General features: G+C 35.6%; 1 protein-coding gene across 1 annotated transcript in view; it reads right to left on the bottom strand.

The window, feature by feature from the left end:
- Positions 1-17,889, bottom strand: part of LOC100249763 (signal peptide peptidase-like 2) — a 32,449-nt gene extending 14,560 nt beyond the window's left edge. The window contains exons 1-8 of the mRNA XM_002268539.4: positions 17,490-17,889; positions 9,219-9,377; positions 8,798-8,909; positions 8,547-8,666; positions 5,609-5,766; positions 5,224-5,400; positions 3,711-3,745; positions 3,443-3,599 (exon numbers count right to left, since the gene is read on the bottom strand). Of these exons, the coding sequence (XP_002268575.1) occupies positions 3,443-3,599; positions 3,711-3,745; positions 5,224-5,400; positions 5,609-5,766; positions 8,547-8,666; positions 8,798-8,909; positions 9,219-9,377; positions 17,490-17,624 (1,053 nt within the window). The 5' untranslated portion in view covers positions 17,625-17,889. The remainder of the gene's footprint in view (positions 1-3,442; positions 3,600-3,710; positions 3,746-5,223; positions 5,401-5,608; positions 5,767-8,546; positions 8,667-8,797; positions 8,910-9,218; positions 9,378-17,489) is intronic.
- Positions 17,890-19,246: the final 1,357 nt, after the last annotated feature.

Raw genomic sequence — 19,246 nt, 5'->3', positions numbered from 1 at the left:
TGGAAAGGAGATGTGAGGATCAACAATATCACAACTAAATCCAACAAGCTATACACCTTCAAGAACAAGGAAATATACCAATATAGAAAGACAATATACAATACATTGCAGTGAACTTTCTGGAGAGAAAATGACCAGGAAAGGAGAAAATCAAGAGAACTTAAAACCAACACAAAACATGATCACTTGCCCTTTTCTGTTGTAGAATATACTCAATGAAACATATTGAACCACTACCAAGTTACGTATATAATGCTAATGGAAGCTTCCTAGAATCCTTAAAGCTTAAGGTTGTCTTACAAGTAGGTGGTGGGAATTAAAAAGATTTGAAAGAAGAAAGAGAGAAGTAATTGAAGGTTGAATAAGTCTGTTCGGACGTGTGAAATTGAAAAAGAAATCACTTCTCAAATAACCAGATATTTCCAAATCAGTTTCAAACAAAGATAATGCATATCAAATAGAGATATATGCATCTATGAACCCAATTCTAATTTGATATGCATTATTTGAGAAGATATGACCATCTGTTTATTTGTTGTTTACTTCTATCAAGTTGCATTATGTATTTCTTACTAAGCTGTCAAGCTCATCTTTTTGTTTAAACAATTTCAACTACCAGTCAACAGAGCAGTGAGCTAGGATTAGTCACATCTGGATTGTTGGCTCAGTTTGGATTTGGACTTTGGATAGTAGTTGTTGGCTCAGTTTGGATTTCAGATTTTAGACCTATTAGCTTGGTTACAAGTTTATATAAGATAATTGCTAAGATCTTATTAGGGCGTTTACGCAAAGTCCTCCATGAAACAATCTTTGGCTCTCAAGGAGCCTTTGTTGAAGGGAGACACATTCTGGACGCTGTGTTGATAGACAATGAAGTGGTGGATGAGAAAAGAAGGTCGGGGGAGGAAGGGGTGGCCTTCAAAATCGATTTTGAGAAGGCCTATGATCATGTGGATTGGGGCTTTTTATAATCATGTGCTAGAAAGGAAGGGGTTCAGCCCGAAATAGAGATCTTGGATGAGGGGTTGTTTGTCTTCATCAAGTTTTGCAATCCTAGTTAATGGGAATGCAAAGGGTTGGATTAAGGCCTCTAGAGGTTTGAGACAAGGAGACCCCTTTTCTCCTTTCCTTTTTACTTTAGTAGCAGATGTTCTAAATAGGTTGATGATCAGAGCAAAGGAAACTGGGCTAACTGAGGGCTTCTTTGTGGGAAGGGACAGGACTAGAGTGTCTTTGCTACAGTTTGCAGATAACACCATCTTTTTCTCTAAAGCCTCTTTGGAACATCTTCAAAACCTCAAGATTATCCTTTTGGTTTTTGGGCAAGTACCAGGATTAAAAATCAACTTAGAAAAAAGTACCATTTCAGGTATTAATACAAGGCAAGAGTTGTTGTCTAGTTTGGCCTCGATTTTTTATTGCAGAGTGTCAGAGTGGCCTTTGTCTTATTTAGGTCTTCCATTGGGAGGGAACCCAAAGACAATAGGCTTTTGGGATCCGGTCGTTGAGAGAATATCGAGGAGGCTAGATGGTTGGAAAAAGGTCTTTTTGTCTTTGGGAAGGAGGATTACTTTAATTCAATCAAGTCTGTCTCACATCCCTAGCCACTTCCTCTCCCTCTTCAAAATCTCAGTATCAATAGCCTCAAAGATTGAGAAGCTGCAAAGGGATTTTCTTTGGTCTGGGGCGGGGGAAGGGAAGAATATCATCTTATAAGATGATATGTTGTTTGTAGGCCAAAGGAGTTGGGAGATTTTGGGTTTCGGGAAGACTTCTTTGAGAAATATTACTCTCTTAGGGAAATGGCTTTGGAGGTTCCCTAGAGAAAGGAATGGTCTTTGGCATAAGGTTATTGCGAGTATTTATGGGACACATCGTAATGGATGGAACGCCAACATGGTGGTTATATGGTCACACAGATGTCCTTGGAAGGCTACTGCTCAAGTTTTCCAAGATTTCTCCCCTTTTGTCCACCTAGTGGTGGGGAATGGGGAGAGAATTCGTTTTTGGGAAGATCTTTGGTGAGGTAACCAAACTTTGTGCTCTCAGTTTGTTGGTCTTTATAGAGTTATTTCTATGAAAAACCTCACTGTCTCAAATGTCCTTGGCAATTCCTTTCCACGGTCTTGGAATTTTAATTTTCGTCGTAATCTTACTAATACAGAAATTGATCTCCTTCAGATAATCATGTCCTCCCTTAGTTCAGTGTTTTTCTCTCCTTTGGCAGATTCAAGAGCTTGATCTTTGTCATCATCGGACTTGTTTTTAGTGAAATCTTTTTTCTTGACCTTGTCAAAAGTCTCAAATCCTATCTTGTTCCTTCCGGCCAAGTTTTAGTGGAGTTCAAAAGCCCCCTCAAAGGTTAAGGGCCTCGCTTGGTTAATAGAACATAGGAAGGTAAACACCAATGACAAGTTGCAATTGAGAAAACCCTACAAATCCCTCTGTCATCAATGGTACATTCTTTGCAAAGGAAATGGAGAATCAATCGACCACCTTTTCTTCATTGTCCTGTTACCATTGGACTCTGGCACAAGCTGTTCAATCTAGCAGGGTTGGCTTGGGTCCCTCCAAGGAGTATTGTGGACTTGATGGTTATTGATTTTAAAGGTTTGGGGAATTCATTAAGAGGCAAGACACTTTGGCAAATCGCTTGCCTCACTTTGTTATGGATGGTGTGGCAAGAGAGAAACAATAGGATTTTTGAGGATAAGGGGAGAACGGAAGAGATGTTGTGGGACTTGCTTCTTTTCTATTCCTCTCTTTGGGCCTCTTGTACTGCAACTTTTAGCGGAGTTCCTCTTAGTGTTTTACAACTCAACTGGACTGCGATTTGCATTTCAAAAGTTTGAGAGTGTTGGGGTCTTTCTATGTATTTAGTTTTCTAAAGTTGGGTGTTTTCTCTTTTGTTCAGTTTTTGTTTTTGTGGGAAGGACCTCTCATCCTTCTCTTGTTTCTTCTCTTTCTCTTGTATCTCTTCCTTCTCTTGTATCTTTTCATCTTTTAATATATTTTCTTCATTTCTGATTAAAAAAAATGATTATTAGATGCTCTGGTTACTATTAGTTCCACCACTATGTTGTTCTTAGCTGTCTGTTGTTAGCCTTTTTTTTTTATCAGATTAGGATGATGTGAAATGATTGTCATGCCCTTGGTTTTAGGGTAGATCAGAGCAGGGGCATGAATGAACATGACAGATGCATTAAACAAAGCCTATGAGCCAGACAACTTTTAGGCTTCGGCTTCCATATAGTTAAAGTGCCTATATCATTAGCATATAAAATAACTCCCATAATGTGAATTTGCTACTCTGTAACAGAATTCTAGACCTAGAGAGTTCAGATCTACATATTAAAACGGCAATTATGCCCATTGCACAAGAAATTAGAAAACTAGTCTGGACACTATTGTAGAAACAGAGATACTAACAGGAAGAACTTACAAGCACATCTTGTCCGATCCACGAAAATGATGCCTTACGAGTTATCGCCCAGGCGATAGCAAATGACAGACAGAACAATAGCACCCCAAGAGAAAGAACAGTAACTTCTCCAAAAAGAGGCAAATTCACGGTCTTCCGCTCACTATTTTTGCATCCTCTGTTCCACAAAAGAAAAAAAAAAAAAAAAACCTAGGATCAGGAAGGAGCCAAAAGAAACTGTAAGCCTAAGATGGCTAGTCGAATGGTAACAAAAGGATTTCATGCATACCTTAGTATCAGAGTAACTATACAAGCATGCATTCCCTGAAAGGAAAAAATCTCAATAAGCACATCCAGAATTTAAATACCGGGATTTCAAGCAATTCATTTGTTGGTGTTGTTGACAGAAAAAGAAAACTTTTATTAAAAAAATGAAAAAGAACAGCTTCCATTCCATTTACGTTCATTAACAAACAAAGTGCCCCTCACATCATTAACAAGAAAAGAAACTTTATTAAGAAAAGAGAAAGTAAAAATAAGAATGTGATATCCTTCCCTCTAATACTGAAAAATCTAGATTGCATCCAAGATCACCAATCAGACTGTAGACACATTTCAGGTTCATATATCTAGATTACGCAGTTCAACATGTCTTCCAATATGCAAAGCATCAGTTTTTAGTTAATAGTGTAGAATCTAGGGAATTAGGACTTTCACCAAATCAAGAAAGAAAACATTGAAAATCAGGAGCATAGGATTTGACAAACTTAAACAGTAAAATCAGAAAAAGATATTCTCAGTAGTTTAACTGATCCATTAGCAGACCACATTTTGAGTTTCCACAGGCAAACTGCCTTTTTTTCTCTGTTCTTGCCCATAATTAGAGGGCTTGGAGAAATTATTATGTGATTGGACTCCGGACCCAAATAGCACAATATCATTAGGATTTCTTTTGTTATGTGGTAATTAAGATGTTCTATATCATTGGAAAAAAAAAATCTATTATATTTTTGTGTTCTTCATGCATTTGACACTGGCTTATATTTGGCAAATTTCAGAAGCTAACTCATGATTCTGGTTGCCAAATCAAAAGTTGCAAAAGTGAAGCATCCGACTGTATTTGGTCAATTTGATATCTATAATGATAGTTCAATCAAATACCAATATCTATAGATGTACAATAAAAGGAAAAAAGAAATGCATAATAACAATCAAAATCTCAAGGTCAAAGATTACACTATGAGACCATACTCGTTAGTATGATCATTTTCAGCTGCTGGATATTGGATTAACCAGCAATAAACATTCTACATTTTTTTTCTCTTCTACATGCACCAGGCTCTTACCCCAAATGAAGATTGATAAAGGAAGTACAAACATGACAAATATTGTTCACTCCAATAGTGTGCAATATTTTTATTTTTATTTTTTTGATAAGCAAGCAAGGAAATAAATATCAAAAAAAGAAAGAAACAGCTATACACCAAGGAACCCAATACTTATACAATAGGTACCAAAAGGTATTGCCAGAAAGACACAGAACTCTAAAATAACAACTTCATCCCTCATATAGAACCCACCCAATCAACAAAATCAATTAAAAGCATTGAGCCTTCTTCTATGTACATGCAAACCCAAAACACTAGATTTCTAAGAAAAGAACACTTTAGCGCTTGAACTGGCTGCTCCTCACTTTCGAACACTCTTTAACTCCTTTCCTCCCAAATTATCCAATAGTATGCAATATGTTCTAATTTCAGCAACAAAAATAAATGAGGAATAATATGGAAAAACTATATTACCTCAACACCACCGATGCAAAAGAGTACAATCAGCACCCAAACAAACCATGATGACATAAAAAAGTAAAGCAGCACCAGAAAAGTGGATGCTGTTATGACAAAACCTACAGCACCCTTTGCACTAATATCAAGAACTTCCTTCTCTGGATCATCTTTCGTTGCCCCAGCTTCAGAAGCCTAGCCAATGAAAAAAGAGAGTCCATCTCAAATGCTGAGTCCCATTAATCATTATCTATTACACAATATTTAAAAAGTTAAAAAATCGAGTAATTTCAAATTTTCAACACAAGTTAGCTATGATGCATATCAAGACATCTGCAACAAGCATTCCAATTAAAGAAACTTAAATGTAAACTTCAAGATTCAAAAATGAAGGATAATAAACCTTTGGTGACAATTCATTATAGCGCTCATCATTCTGCTCACATGCAATATACTCTGACCAAAGTGAAGCACAGACAACAGTTCCAACAGCCATCATCCATAAGAATACTACCGCAGAATCTACGACTGGACGAGTTGGCGCATATAATAGCAGTTCCACTATATTGTACAGTAAAGGGTTAGCCATATCTACATCATCAAATATAAGCAAAATAAAGAAATAAAAGGTTCATGCACATCACATGAAAATGCTTCTTTTTTCTTCTTTTTCTTTTTTTCTTTTTCTTTTTTTCTTTTTTTTTTCTTTTCCTTTCTTTTTTTTTTTTTTTTTTTTCTGTTGAGGTGGGTGTGGGTGTTGATTGGGGGGGGGGGGGGGGGGGGGGGGGGTGGTGGGGTGGTGGTGGTGGTGGTGGTGGTGGTGGTGGTGTGTGGAAGGGAGGGGTAAAATGGGATTGTAATAAACTGATTCTTTGATATGAATTTTCAAGTTCAAGTGAAGGACAAGAAATCCTTCCAAAAATATAAAAGTAAGAACTGCATAAAATCAACAGTAAAACAACTATACAGCTAAAGGATTTGACAAGAACATGTACAAGCCAAAAGAAAATCTCTAGAAACCCAAGGGAGTAAAAAATCAGCCACAAAAGAATTCTTGTTCTGCTAACTAATCTGCAACATGATTAATTAAATGCAAGTCCAAGAGATAGAACAACCCCAAGTAGCTAGCAACACCTAAAATTCAGTGAGTCACCTATCATAATTCCAAGGACCTCTCTCCAATTTAGATACTTATGAGATCATAACAGAAAAATTCCCTTCCGGCCATAAATTGGGTAGACTGACAGCCCTACAACTAGCCATTCAAATGAGTTAAAATCTCTAGTTAAATGGTCAAGCTTTCTCTGGCCGATTCTTGAATGGCTCTAAACACTATATACAGTTATGACTTTGATCACACCTCTAATCCCCAGCTGATTTGGGCTACCCAAAGTGCACCCATAAAAATTTAACTTGAATCGAGGGATCCATTCAGGAAGCACCTATTGCCTACCTCTTTGACCTACAACATGCAATTGATCTCCTCCTTCCTTATACTTCCACTTCAATACAATAAAATTGTTGTTTCTTATCAAATTAACAAAACAAAAATTAAAATTAAAATTAAAAAAAGAAAAAGAAAAAAACCATCAAAAAGGAGAGTAGCCCTTGGGGAAGCCTACACAACAACAAAACCTAAAGATGGAAATGGATTTTATTTTTTTTTAATAGACAAAAAATATATATCAAAAGCACCAAACAAACGCACAACCAAGTACCTAGGTAGAATACAAAATGCACCAAGAGGCAAAGAAAAAAAACGCAAGGAACCCTACAAACACAGCCCCCTCATGAATACCCCAACCAATAGATAAAATCTATCATGGTTGGGGGAACCCCATCTATATATACATCCTAACCCATAACATGAGGTTGCCAAGAAAGGAGGACTTAAGGCTTTGATCAGATAATTCTTTACTTTTGAGAACACAGTAATTGGAAGTGTTCCAAATTACAAAATAATATTGGCTACCAAAAAACTATATATTTTGATACGCTAGGAATGAATTAATTAAAGAGCGCCAAGCAAGAGGGGCACCATAAGTACATGGGATATACAAAAGGGCATCAAAAAGCAGAGACGAGACAAGAACAACTCTAACGGACTCCCAATCAATATTTACAACCCAACCAATCAATAAAATCTAACACAAAAGAACAACCAATATTTATTACCAAAAGTAATAAAAATAAGGATACAGGAATACAAAATTACAATCAAACAAAAGAAACTAATATTCCATCTAATGTTATCTCCCTCCTATAAGAGTTTCTAAGATCCAAATGGAGGTTTAGGATAAAAATATAAAATAAAAATGGACCAAAAAGGAAAGCTTCATTATTAAATCTCTCTATGGATAGCTAAAAAATAAAGAAGGGACAACATTTCAAGTAGGAGGTGTATGGGCCTCCATCTCCATCAAAGTGGCATTTTACATTTGCATAAAAGAGTGGGAAACAATATGGCATTGATCAATTAGGTCATAAAGGGTGGGCAGTTCTAATTTAGGTTGCATCCACAAAAAGGATGAAGAAATAGAAAACCATTTCTAATTCACTATGCATAGCTCAAAATCGTTATATATATATATCGGGAGCTCAAAATCGTTATATATATATATCGGAAGCTCAAAATCTTAGGCATGATCTTTGTGCTTTCTCGAGTTCAGTGTTTTCGCCCAAGATCACAGCAGGTTTTAGCTAGCTGGTGCAGAAATTTGAACAGAACAGAAAGGAAGAAGGCATGGAGGACAGTCCTGCTCTGAATAGCACAGTAATTAAGAAAGGTCACAATGGGAGAAATTTTGAGGATTGAACAACCAGAATGGAAGTTTAGAAAGATAAAATATAAGAATTAAAAATTTAAAAAAAAAAAAAAGCATATTCACTTTACACGCAAACAAAAGAGACTATGATAAAGGGAAATTGGTGCATATTCATCAATAGTATGGGTGGTTCAGAAAGAAGTAGAATTTCCTGTGTAGTTTTCTTTTTTCTCTTTTTCTATCAGAAACAATAAATTCAATGAAATGAATTCAAAGGTACCTCATGGTTACTTCTTTTTGCTTCTTCTTTCTAGGACTGTGCATTCTATTCTTCATATGTACCCAAAGGCGCCCGTGGGCAGCTTATTATACATATATATATATATATATATATATATATGATTTTTTTTTACTGATAAAAAAAAGGCATACTCAACTTATAAAATTTATTATCCATCAATTCACCATCCAATATCTTTTGAAGGTTCCAACAGTCCAGGTAAAGAACAGAAACTCACACATTTGATAATCATAAAGTAAAAGCTGAATATAAAACTATAAACCTCAGGGATTCACCTTTCTTTCCATCTGCTATAGATTTGCTGAGTGTATCTCCTCCCGACTTTGGAATCATCACGACAGGAATTGTAATGTTTACAATGGTATCATTTTCAGAACAAACCATCTTGTAAATATCTTCAAACCAAGGGGAAAACAAAAAAGAGGCATCAGATATAGAATTAGAAAAAATAGAATGACAGATACTATCATGGCCAAAACATTGGATTCTGAAATACAAATAACATATGTGCATTGACAAGTGCAACCTTCTTTGTCATTTATCACCAACAAGGCTGCAGCATCTCCTGACTGTGCAACTTTTGCCTTAGCCATGAAGGAACAATCCCCACGTGTGGACAAAGCAATAGAGCCCGAAAGCTGCAAAAAGAATCATTTGTTGGCACTCGGTTTTATTACAATGACACTTACCAATAATACGATGCTTTATCCATCATTTCCTAAAATATCTATTCAAATTTCAAGCTTTTCCTGAAGTTCTTATAAAGTTCAAAAGGCATATTGTGTAATTTTCTTTGAAGACAATTAACTCCAACGGTTTTCTATCCACATCAAATAGAATTAGAAGCTCCTAAGAAAATATACATAAAATATTCTTAACACTTCCAAGTAATTTTCAACAACCACATAGTAGATGGGAAAAATCAATCAGGAAACCCAAAACAAAACCTCTGAAGAAGAATCAGAACAGCAGTTCATGGGATTTGAAAAAACAGCAGGTAGTCTGAGATGATCATGAGCTTCAGTAGGCAAAGAAGCACCAAATCTTGCAGTTAACCCAACTAAACTTTCATGTTCCTTGCCATCAACCCAGTTCTTAACCTTGACCTGAAAATTTAATTCAGTAAACACACCAAATCAGTCTATTTGCAATTATAATATTGGTTGTATATTTGACATAGACACAATTTCAAAACATAAAAATGTTTCTGAGTAACACATGACATCTTTTTTGTGAGGCTTCATTTGTCATTGTGTGAAAGTTATATTGCATGGTGTTGAAATATTTGATAGAATAGTGGTTTAATTCATTTTTCCTTAAATAGATTACATGGCTATCTAGAATTATTCTGTATTCCTAGAAATCAGATGTAATTAGAATAGGTTAGTTGTATTTCGTTTTCTCTTTTGGCCTAAGAGAAGTCAATTTTGTATGTATTATATATGTGTACAAATGTAATTAGAATAGGTTAGTTGTATGTGTTAGAGAAATGATAGAACAGTTCCAATTTTTGAGCCTTTAAGTGGATACAAATGTAAGCATCAAGTGAGGGTGTTTATTTTAACATCTAATTCATCCACAAACTCACACATCTTAAAAATCCATGGACTTGCCCAAAAAGGAACCACATATGGGTATGAGTGTACTTTCTTCCCTTTTTTAATAGGATGGACCCCATCTTGCTTTCCAAGAACCAAAGATGGCCTAAGTATAAGGTAAAGCCCAAAGATGACTAAAGGCATCAAAGGAAACCAAAATAGCTTCAATGCGCCCCCTCCAACGAATCCATCTTCATAGTTCTAAGATAAAGCAGCCACAACGGCCAATCCATTCTTTCTTATCAATAGAAATAAGATGGTTGTTTCTAATTAAAAAAACACCCATCTGAACCATGTTAAATGAGAAAGTGTGTCTGAGATGTCATGGGTGAGAATAGTGGTGTTTAGTCACAAATCAGTCATGGCAGCTCAGCTAGTTTGTTGGTCTTAAGACACAATTTTCTGTTTTTATCAGAAGCAATATATATATTGATAAGTAAGAAATTGTATTAAAAAAGCACGAAAAGAGCGCAAGAGTATACAGATCATATACAAGTAAAACAAGCAAAAAGTAGAAAAGAGGGTACAAAAAAATACTCTCTCCCTCACCCAATACCCAACCACTCTATAAAATCAATCAAATGCGTATACCCATCACCTATATACACCCTAACCCACATAGAGAAATTGTTTAGGAATAAACTTTTTAGCCTTTGATCAGAAATTGTTTAGGAATTCCTCACTATCAAAAAATCTCTTGTTTCTTTCCTTCCAAAGCGTCCAAAAACTGCAAGTAGGGGCTGCTCTCCAAGCCTTACTACGCCTTTTCTCTATAAAAGTCCCATTCCACCCAAGGAGGGATTCCCTAACTATCTCATAAATAACCCACCGAACACCAAAAATGGAGAACACCAATTGTCATAGTAATCTCGCCTTGTCACAATGAAGAAGTATATGGTCTATGGTCTCTAACTCTGTTTTGCATAAAGCACATCCATTGGCCAAAGTCCACCCTCTTTTTTGAAGCTGATCCAAAGTCAAAATCTTTCCCCAACAAGCCTCCCAAGTCAAGAAACTCACCTTTGATGGAATCCAAGGGTTCCACACTATTTTTAAACAGAACGGGATTGTACAATAACATAGAATAAAGCCCCCTAACAATGAAGACCCCTTTGTTCCCACCCTTCCATACCACTGTATCCTCTTGTTCCCTTTTCATTGAATGACCTTGAAGTAAAGAAAGAAAGCGCTCCATGGCACCCAACTCCTAATCATTCAGGTTCCTAACAAAACAGAAATTCCAATTGCTACCTTCTTCTCTATGCTCCCACAGATCAGCTACCCATGCCTCTTTGAAATCAGATAAGGCAAACAAGGACGGAAAAATCTCACATAAAGGCTCCTCACCACACCACCAATCTTTCCAAAACTTCACCCTCCTCCCATTACCCACCTCAAAGGAAATCATAGAATTAAAAAGCTCCCAATGCTTCTCAATCTCTTTCCATGCCCCAACTCCATAGAATCTCTCACCACTCTTGACCTCCACCCCCCTTCCTTCTCCCCAAACTTACACTTAATGATTTTCTTCCATAAAGAATCTCCTTCACTTGCAAAATGCCAACACCACTTACAAAGGAGAGCCTTGTTGAACAACGAAAGAGAACGAACCATAGTGGAGGACAGAGATGAAAATAAGGGAGTATGGTAAAGGAAGAAAGTTTTTGGTTGCTTCGAAGTTTGAGAGGGAACTTAAGAAGCTAGAAAACTCTATTAACTATGATGTTAATATATCTAAAAAAGGAGGAAGGAGGAAAGAAAGATGGGTTGTAGTGTCAGTTTGTCAATGATTATTAAAATTCTTTCTTGGAATATGAGAGGGGTAAATGATGCTGAGAAGAGGAAGTTAATTAAGTTGGTGATTAGGTCCCAAAGAGCAAAGTTGGTTTGTCTGCAAGAAACAAAGGTTCAAACAATGACGATGGATCTTGTTATAAGTCTAGGCGTGGGGAGTTGCTTAAAGTGGGGTTCAGTAAATGCGAATGGTGTTTAGGGGAGGATCTTGGTGTTTTGGGATTTCAAAGTGTTAGAGTTGTTAGATTTGGAAGTGAGAGAATTTTCTATCTCTTGCAGGTTTAGAAATTGTGAGAATGATTTTGTGTGGGTGTTTGCAAGGGTGTATGGGCCCTATTCTGGGGAGGAAATAGAGGGTCTTTGGGAGGAGTTAGGGGCGATCAGGGGGTTGTGGAATGATCTGTTGTGTGTAAGAGGTGATTTCAATGTAGTAAGATTTCCTATTAAGCGTACTAGTGGCTCAAGGTTGAATGTGCAAATGAGGAGGGTTTTTTATGTTATCAATGAATTAGAATTAACAAACCTTCCACTAGCAGGGGACTCCTTTACTTGGTGTGGAGGTCAAAACAATAGCTCAAAATAAAGATTAGACGGGTTCCTAGTGTCTGAGGGTTGGGAGAGCTATTTCAGTGGGATGATTCAGAGGGTATTGCCTAAACCTATCTCAGATCACTCCCCTGTTTTGTTGGAAGGGGGGAAGGGGGGAAGGGGGGAAGGGGATCATAAATGGCCCAACTTCTTTTAGGCATGAGAACATGTGGTTAAAAAAGGAAGGTTTTTTTATCTGCTCAAAGGTTGGTGGGTGGGGATGTAATTCTCAGGGTCTGCTAGTTTTATTTTGGCTTTAAAGCCAAAAGCTCTCAAGGTGCTTTTGAAAAAATGGAATAAAGAGGAGTTTGATAATGTCTCAGTAAGGAAAAAAGAGGCCTTTAAGTACATAGGTTTCTAGGATGCGAAGGAAAGGGAAGGAGTTTTATCTTCAGTTGAGGAAAAAGCAAGAAATTTTGCGAGGGAGGAGTTTAAAAAATGGGCTTCAATGGAAGAAGTTTCTTGGAGACAAAAATCAAGACAAATATGGTTAAAGGAAGGGGATAAAAATTCTAAGTTTTTCATAAGATGACTAATACTCACATAAGGAAAAACTTCATTGCCAAGATTAAAATGAATGGGGAATGGCTTACAAGTGACAGGGAGTTGAGAGAGGGAGTAGTGGGGGCTTTTAAATCTTTTTCCTCTAAGGAAGGGGACAGGAGGCCTGGTATTGAAGGGTTATCTTTTGAGGCGTTGGAAGAGGAGGAGGCGAGGAATTTAGATGGGGTTTCCTTGGAGGAGGTGTTGGGGGCACTATTGGAACTGAATGGCGACAAAGCTCCAAGCCCAGAAGGCTTTTCGATGAATTTTTAGCATTTTAGTTAGGAGTTTGTGAAATTTGATGTGCTGAATTTTTTTAATGAGTTCCATGAGCATGGCAATTTTGTTCGAAACCTTAATACGACATTTTTGGTTTTGATACCCAAGAAAAAAGGGGCTTTCAACGTCAAGGATTTTAGGCCGATAAGTTTGGTGGGAAGTCTCTATAAGTGGTTGACAAAAGTATTAGCCAATAGGTTGAAGAAAGTAATGGGAAGGGTGATTTCTTGTTTTCAAAATGCTTTTGTGGAGGGAAGACAAATTTTGGATGCAATGCCAAATGAGGCAATTGATTCAGTGCTAAAGAAGAAAGGTAGTGGTCAAGTTGGACATTGAAAAGGCTTACGACCATGTAAATTGGGATTTCTTGGTAGCAATCCTTGCTACAATGGGGTTTGGGCACAAATGGATAAAGTGGAAAAAGTGGTGTATCTCTTCTCCAAGCTTTTCTATTCTAATCAATGGAACCCCCTCCGGATTTTTTCAAAGCTCTAGGGGTTTGAGACAAGGGGACCCAATTTCTCCCTACTTGTTTGTGATCGCTATGGAAGCCCTTAGTAGGTTGATTTTGAAAGCTCAAGATGGTGGTTTCATTTTGGGTTTTAAGGTTGGGGGAAAAGGGGGTGATGGAGAGGAAATCTCTCAACTCCTTTTTGCGGATGATACTATTATTTTTTGTGAGGCCTCTTAAGAGCAAGTTACCCCCTTGTGTTGGGTGCTTAAGTGGTTCAAAGCCATGTCGGGGCTGAAAATCAATTTCGAAAAGAGTGAGGTAATCCCAGTAGGGGAGGTGGACTTGTTAGAAGAGTTGGCTTGTGAAATAGGTTGTAAGGTGGGAAAACTACCCTCTTCTTACTTAGGGCTCCCCTTGGGGGCCTCTTATAAGTCCGTGATAGTGTGGAAGAACGTTTTCAAAGGAGGCTTTCGTTATGGAAGAGACACTACCTTTCAAAAGGGGGAAGACTTACTCTACTTCGGAACACTCTTGTCAGTTTGCCAATCTATTTTATGTCCTTTTTTACTATCCCTAGATTGGGGAAATTGAGATTAGAGAAGATTCAAAGGGATTTTTTACATGAGGTGGGACTTTAGAGAAGAGAGTTCATTCAGAAATCTTTACATCTCTATCTCTTCAAACTACCAATAACAAAGTGAGGCAAGTCACACACCAAAGTGTCATTCCTCTATTAGCACCCCCTAACCTTATAAAAGAGATAATCATTATATATGTCATGTTATTGGGTGGAACGCAATCTTTCCTAGTAAAGCTGAATAACTTATGCCAAAGCCTCAAAGTCCTAGGGCAATGTAAAGAAGATGATTAATCAATTTTGCTCTTTAGGCACATAATGCAACAGTTGAAGATGAAAACTTTGAAAAGACTCCTCTCTTGTTGCAAATCACTAGTGTTGATTTTCTTATAGGCCACCAGCAATGCAAAGGTCTTAACCTTAGATTTTCAAAATTGATTGGAAAAAAATGCGGTTGAAATCAAGGACATAGAGAAAGCAAAAAAGCAAGACTTTACAAAAAAAAAAAAGCCCAAGGAAGTCAATAATCAAAATCTTACCTCTCGAAAATAAGTAGATAAGTATGATAGGACAAGAGATGTTTGAAAAGTCCAAGCTCCTAAAATTCCAGATCAATCAATTTGCATGGAAAGTTAAATTTCAAATTGAAGAGGAAGAAGAGAAAGCTAAAAAGAATGAAATATGAGTGTCTTTAATCATCACAACTCTAAAGAGCCCTTGAGGCCTGGATCAAGTGATAAAAGGATGGGGAGGGTTTGTGGGAGTTTCCAGGTTCAAGTTCCGAAGGAGCAAAAATTTACCTATCAAAAAAAAAAAAAATAACTCTAAAGAAATTAGGATATTAAGCACAAAGTGGTTCATTTCCCACCATAGGACAACAAAGTACTAGATTTGATTGACATGGAAGTGGGTGCATTCCCTATTTCTTGTCTTTTCAAAAATTATGAAGACAGATTCATATGGTTGTTCTCAGGGGTGTACAATCTAGTCAAAAGGGAGGAAAGAGTGAATTTGGGAACTATAAGAGGTCTTTGGGATAAACCTTGGTGCTTATAAGGAGATTTTAATATGTTACATTCCCAAGGGAAAAATGAAACTGCTCAAGGATATCGTCCGATATGTGGCGCTTCTCGGAGATCATAAGAGAGTTGAACTTATGGGATCTTCAATTAGATGGTGTGCCCTTTACTTAGTGTGGAGCAAGGTTTAAAAGATTGGTGAAAGGCAGAGAAATATCACTAATATAATGGGTTATTAATGGCAATGGAAAGAAAAAATAGGCAAGAATAAGTTGCTAGGAGTGCACCATGTCAATAAATCGTGGAAAATCTACGATAAATCGTTTGAAATTTTTATTTTTATTTTTACATCGTCAAAAAATAGAGTCGATATGGGACCTAATTTATTTTTATTCCTCTTCTCAGGCCTTAACAACTAAAGCTTTCAAGGGCACTCATCTCAATCAAATTCAACTCAATTGGAATTTAGTGAAAAGTGTAAAATACTTTGGTCTCATTTTGTAGAATAGCTAATGTATTGATCCTTATAGAGAGTAGAGCCACTATTCCCTTGTATAGTTTCTTGTGGTATTATACCAAGGTATATATCAGAATTTGTATATTTGGGAAGAATTCCTCATCCTTCACATGTACGTTTAAATCTTTATCAATGAATATTCTCTTTTCGATAAAAAATAAATAAATAAATAATAGAAACTAAGACAAAAAAAAATGCTTCATCAATTTTTTTTATAGGAAACAAACACTTTGTTAGTAGCAAGCAAAAATACAAGAATGAGATCTTCTTCATGCTAGTTTAAATAGAAAGAGTACAAAAGGGAAAGACCAGCAAAAACAAGAAACACATTGAACCCATCAAGGGACCCTAAGAGACAATAAGAAAAACTATAACTAAGGGAGGCATGAAATTCCCAACAATTTTTTTTTTTTTATGAGAAACAACAATGCTATATATTAAATTAGGTTGTAAAAGGTACAATAGAAGGATGATGAAATCCCCAACAAAATCCTCTAATGAAAAGGACATTCACTTAGGAAATTCATTTGTAATCTCATCAATTGGCTTCACAATTTATATGAAAAAGCAACTTTAACCCTTGATCAATCTAAAATTCTTCCAATCCACACCTTCAATTTCTAGGGCCACCCTTGCTGCACTAGGACACCCAAGAAACAATGGCTAACCAGCCCCATCCCCACCCCTTTAGCCTGAAAATTATTTAATGCCCAAAGATGTCGTGTTCAAAAATCTTCTAGAAAAACTAAAGCCTCGACTTCAAAGGCTAAACTAAAACTAGCAATCTTGGAGAAAATTCATTTCATGTTGTTATAATGGTATCTAAAAAACACCACCAATGCCTATTTGGCCCTAGGTCCCAATTAAATAGTCATCAAAATTTAAGCTTACAAAACCTTACATGGGGTTTCTGCAGGTATTCATCCCAATTAAATATAGAAAATCAAAATTTAAGATTTGCTTTTAACAGCTATAGAACCATATTTCATTCAGTATGAGACTGCATCCAGGCACTAGACACGTGAAAGATGTACAACATGTAGGTGTTTTTGTTATGTTAAGCTTGGATCTCTTAAACCTTACAGAATGCCATTCTATATGCCAATATGCTATGTGCTACTAATTATGAGCCTTAAAGAAGCCATATTATACACCTCATTAATCTTTATTGAGTCATATTATACATGTCGCTAATCTTTGTCGAAAAAAGTGTTATGCAGTAGGCCTGTTAACAACCAATAATCATGGTAGAAGAATACTTTATCAAGTGCTACAACATAGCATTCATAAGTAACAATTATCTTCAGTTTCGTCTTTTCCCCTTTTTGTGTGTGTTGTTTTGGGGCACTGGAAAAGGGGCTCACAGGCCTTGTATGTGCTGCAAAAATATTATTTCTAGCACACATGCCAGAAACAAACCCTATGATGAAACCTCAGGCCGCAATAATATGCTCAATCGGAGCTCAATCACTATACAGTATATACAAATCCAATTTTCAAAAGTGAGACTCCTGGTTTTCTTCAAGAGAACATCAATTACCCAACCCCTTTCACCATTCCTGTTAAATTGATTAGCACTCCTAAATTGCATAATTCCCCACATTCCCCCCACCAAAAAACCCTTTTTTTCCCAAAATATCTTTCGAAATCTCCCCATTCTGGATCCCCCACACCTCCCTCAACAGCCACACCCAAAACAAATGAGCTCTTAATCCAAGGAAATTATTAAAAAGAAAAAAAGAAAAAGAAAAAGAAAAGAAAAACATAGCATCAGATCAACATCTTAACCCCCAAGGAAATAACCTCAAAATGCAGGAGGAAGAGGAGGGGATGAGAACAAGAAAAATACCAATTGGAAGGTGTTGTTGCAGAAGGGGGATTTAGGGCCGGAATCGTCCTGGTCGGAGGCATCGTCGGCGGCAGCCAATGGCAGGGCGACAAGAAGGAAGAGAAGAGGGATCGCGAGGAGGCGGAGAGACGCCATGGAAGCCACAGTTGACGATTGCTTGGGAACGAAGAGATCTTTTTCCGAGAAGGATTTTTGTTTTTCTTTTTCTTTTTTTCTAAATTTTTTTATTTTTAAATTTTTCTTTTACTTTTCTTTTTTATGTTTTAAGGTATGCGGGGGCGTCTCTGTCTGTGAGCCTGCCGTCTCCACCGCATTGGCGAAAAACTCGTTTGGAGAGAGGGAAAGGCCGAGACAGGTTTCAGAAGGGCGTCGGTGGACGGTTGAAAAAAATGGGGTGTCCACGCCCAATGAATGATTGACACGTATTATTCTAATATTTTTTATATTTTTTTTTTAAGAGAATTGTATTTAAAGGTGAAATGCATGAGGAAAAGAGCCTTCTATCATACATATTTTAACTTAAAAGACTTAAATAAAGTGTAAAAATTAAATTGAAGGATATTATCATTTATTAATCCTTGAAATATCTTTAACCATTACATAAGCACAAAGAAAATGTGAATTTCAATTTTTTACGGTTTTTTTTCATTTTTTATTCCCTATTATGTATTACACATTTCTGAAAAGCAATAATGTTTCTTTTTTTCTTTTTATTTTTAAAAATATTGAATTATTTTACTCTTATTATAAGCAAGGATAAATTTTTTGAGATTTTTCATCCAAATATTTTTTATCTTTTTGTATTTATTTTCTAGTTTAATTTTCATTTTTTATTTTAAATTTATATTACCCTTGTATTTATATTTTTCTCTTATTTTTAATTATTTTCTATATTTTTCACATTAACCATATTTAAAAAAATTAAAAAATGGACTATCATTTCACTATATATATATTCCTTTTAGCTTTTTAATTTTTAAAGTTTTTATTTTAAAAAAAATTAAATAAATTTATTGAAAAAATAATAATATTATATTAATAATTTTTCTTATCTAGATAAACTAATACAAAGTATTTTGACTCATAACAAGAAATTTGTCAACACAATTTTTTTGTGAAACTTTAGAAATTAAATTTCAAATACATCATGTTAGATAAAATTTTATCTAAAAATGATTGAAAATGATATTTAATTTTTTCTATTGACTTTCAAGCTTATTTAATTTTTTATTTGAAAGGTAATAGAGCATGTCTAGAAAAAAATATATAGTTTTTTAAATAAATGAGTATAAATATATTTTAAAATTTTAAGATAATCTTAGTAAAAATATTGATAAATATGATTATAATTTTAAATATAGATTCATTTGGATAAAATTTCACAAAAAAGAAAAGTGGAAAGAAAGAATATTACTAAAACTATAAAAGCAAAATATACAATTACAAAATTTTGATAATGAAATTTAAAAATAAAATTCGAAATAATTCTTAAGTGAGAATTTAAGTGGGAAAAAAATCCTGAGTGAAAAGAAAAAAAAAAAAAAGTTTTTCAAAATCACTTGAAATCCTTAACAAAAAAACAGTCTTGTATACTTTTATATAATTAGTAAATTTGTCTTATATAGTTAGTTTAATATCCTTATACAATAACTTAAATTTCATACATCCTCTCATAAAATATTTGACAATATATCAATTAACCATGTTTGCATGGGTTTGGTTTAAAAGAAGATAAAAAATTGTTGTATAATTTTGTT

This window comes from Vitis vinifera, chromosome 5, assembly GCF_030704535.1.
Source record: "Vitis vinifera cultivar Pinot Noir 40024 chromosome 5, ASM3070453v1".
Classification (NCBI taxonomy): domain Eukaryota; kingdom Viridiplantae; phylum Streptophyta; class Magnoliopsida; order Vitales; family Vitaceae; genus Vitis; species Vitis vinifera.
Note: the sequence above shows the minus strand (reverse complement) of the source record. Positions and strands in the feature narration are given on the sequence as shown.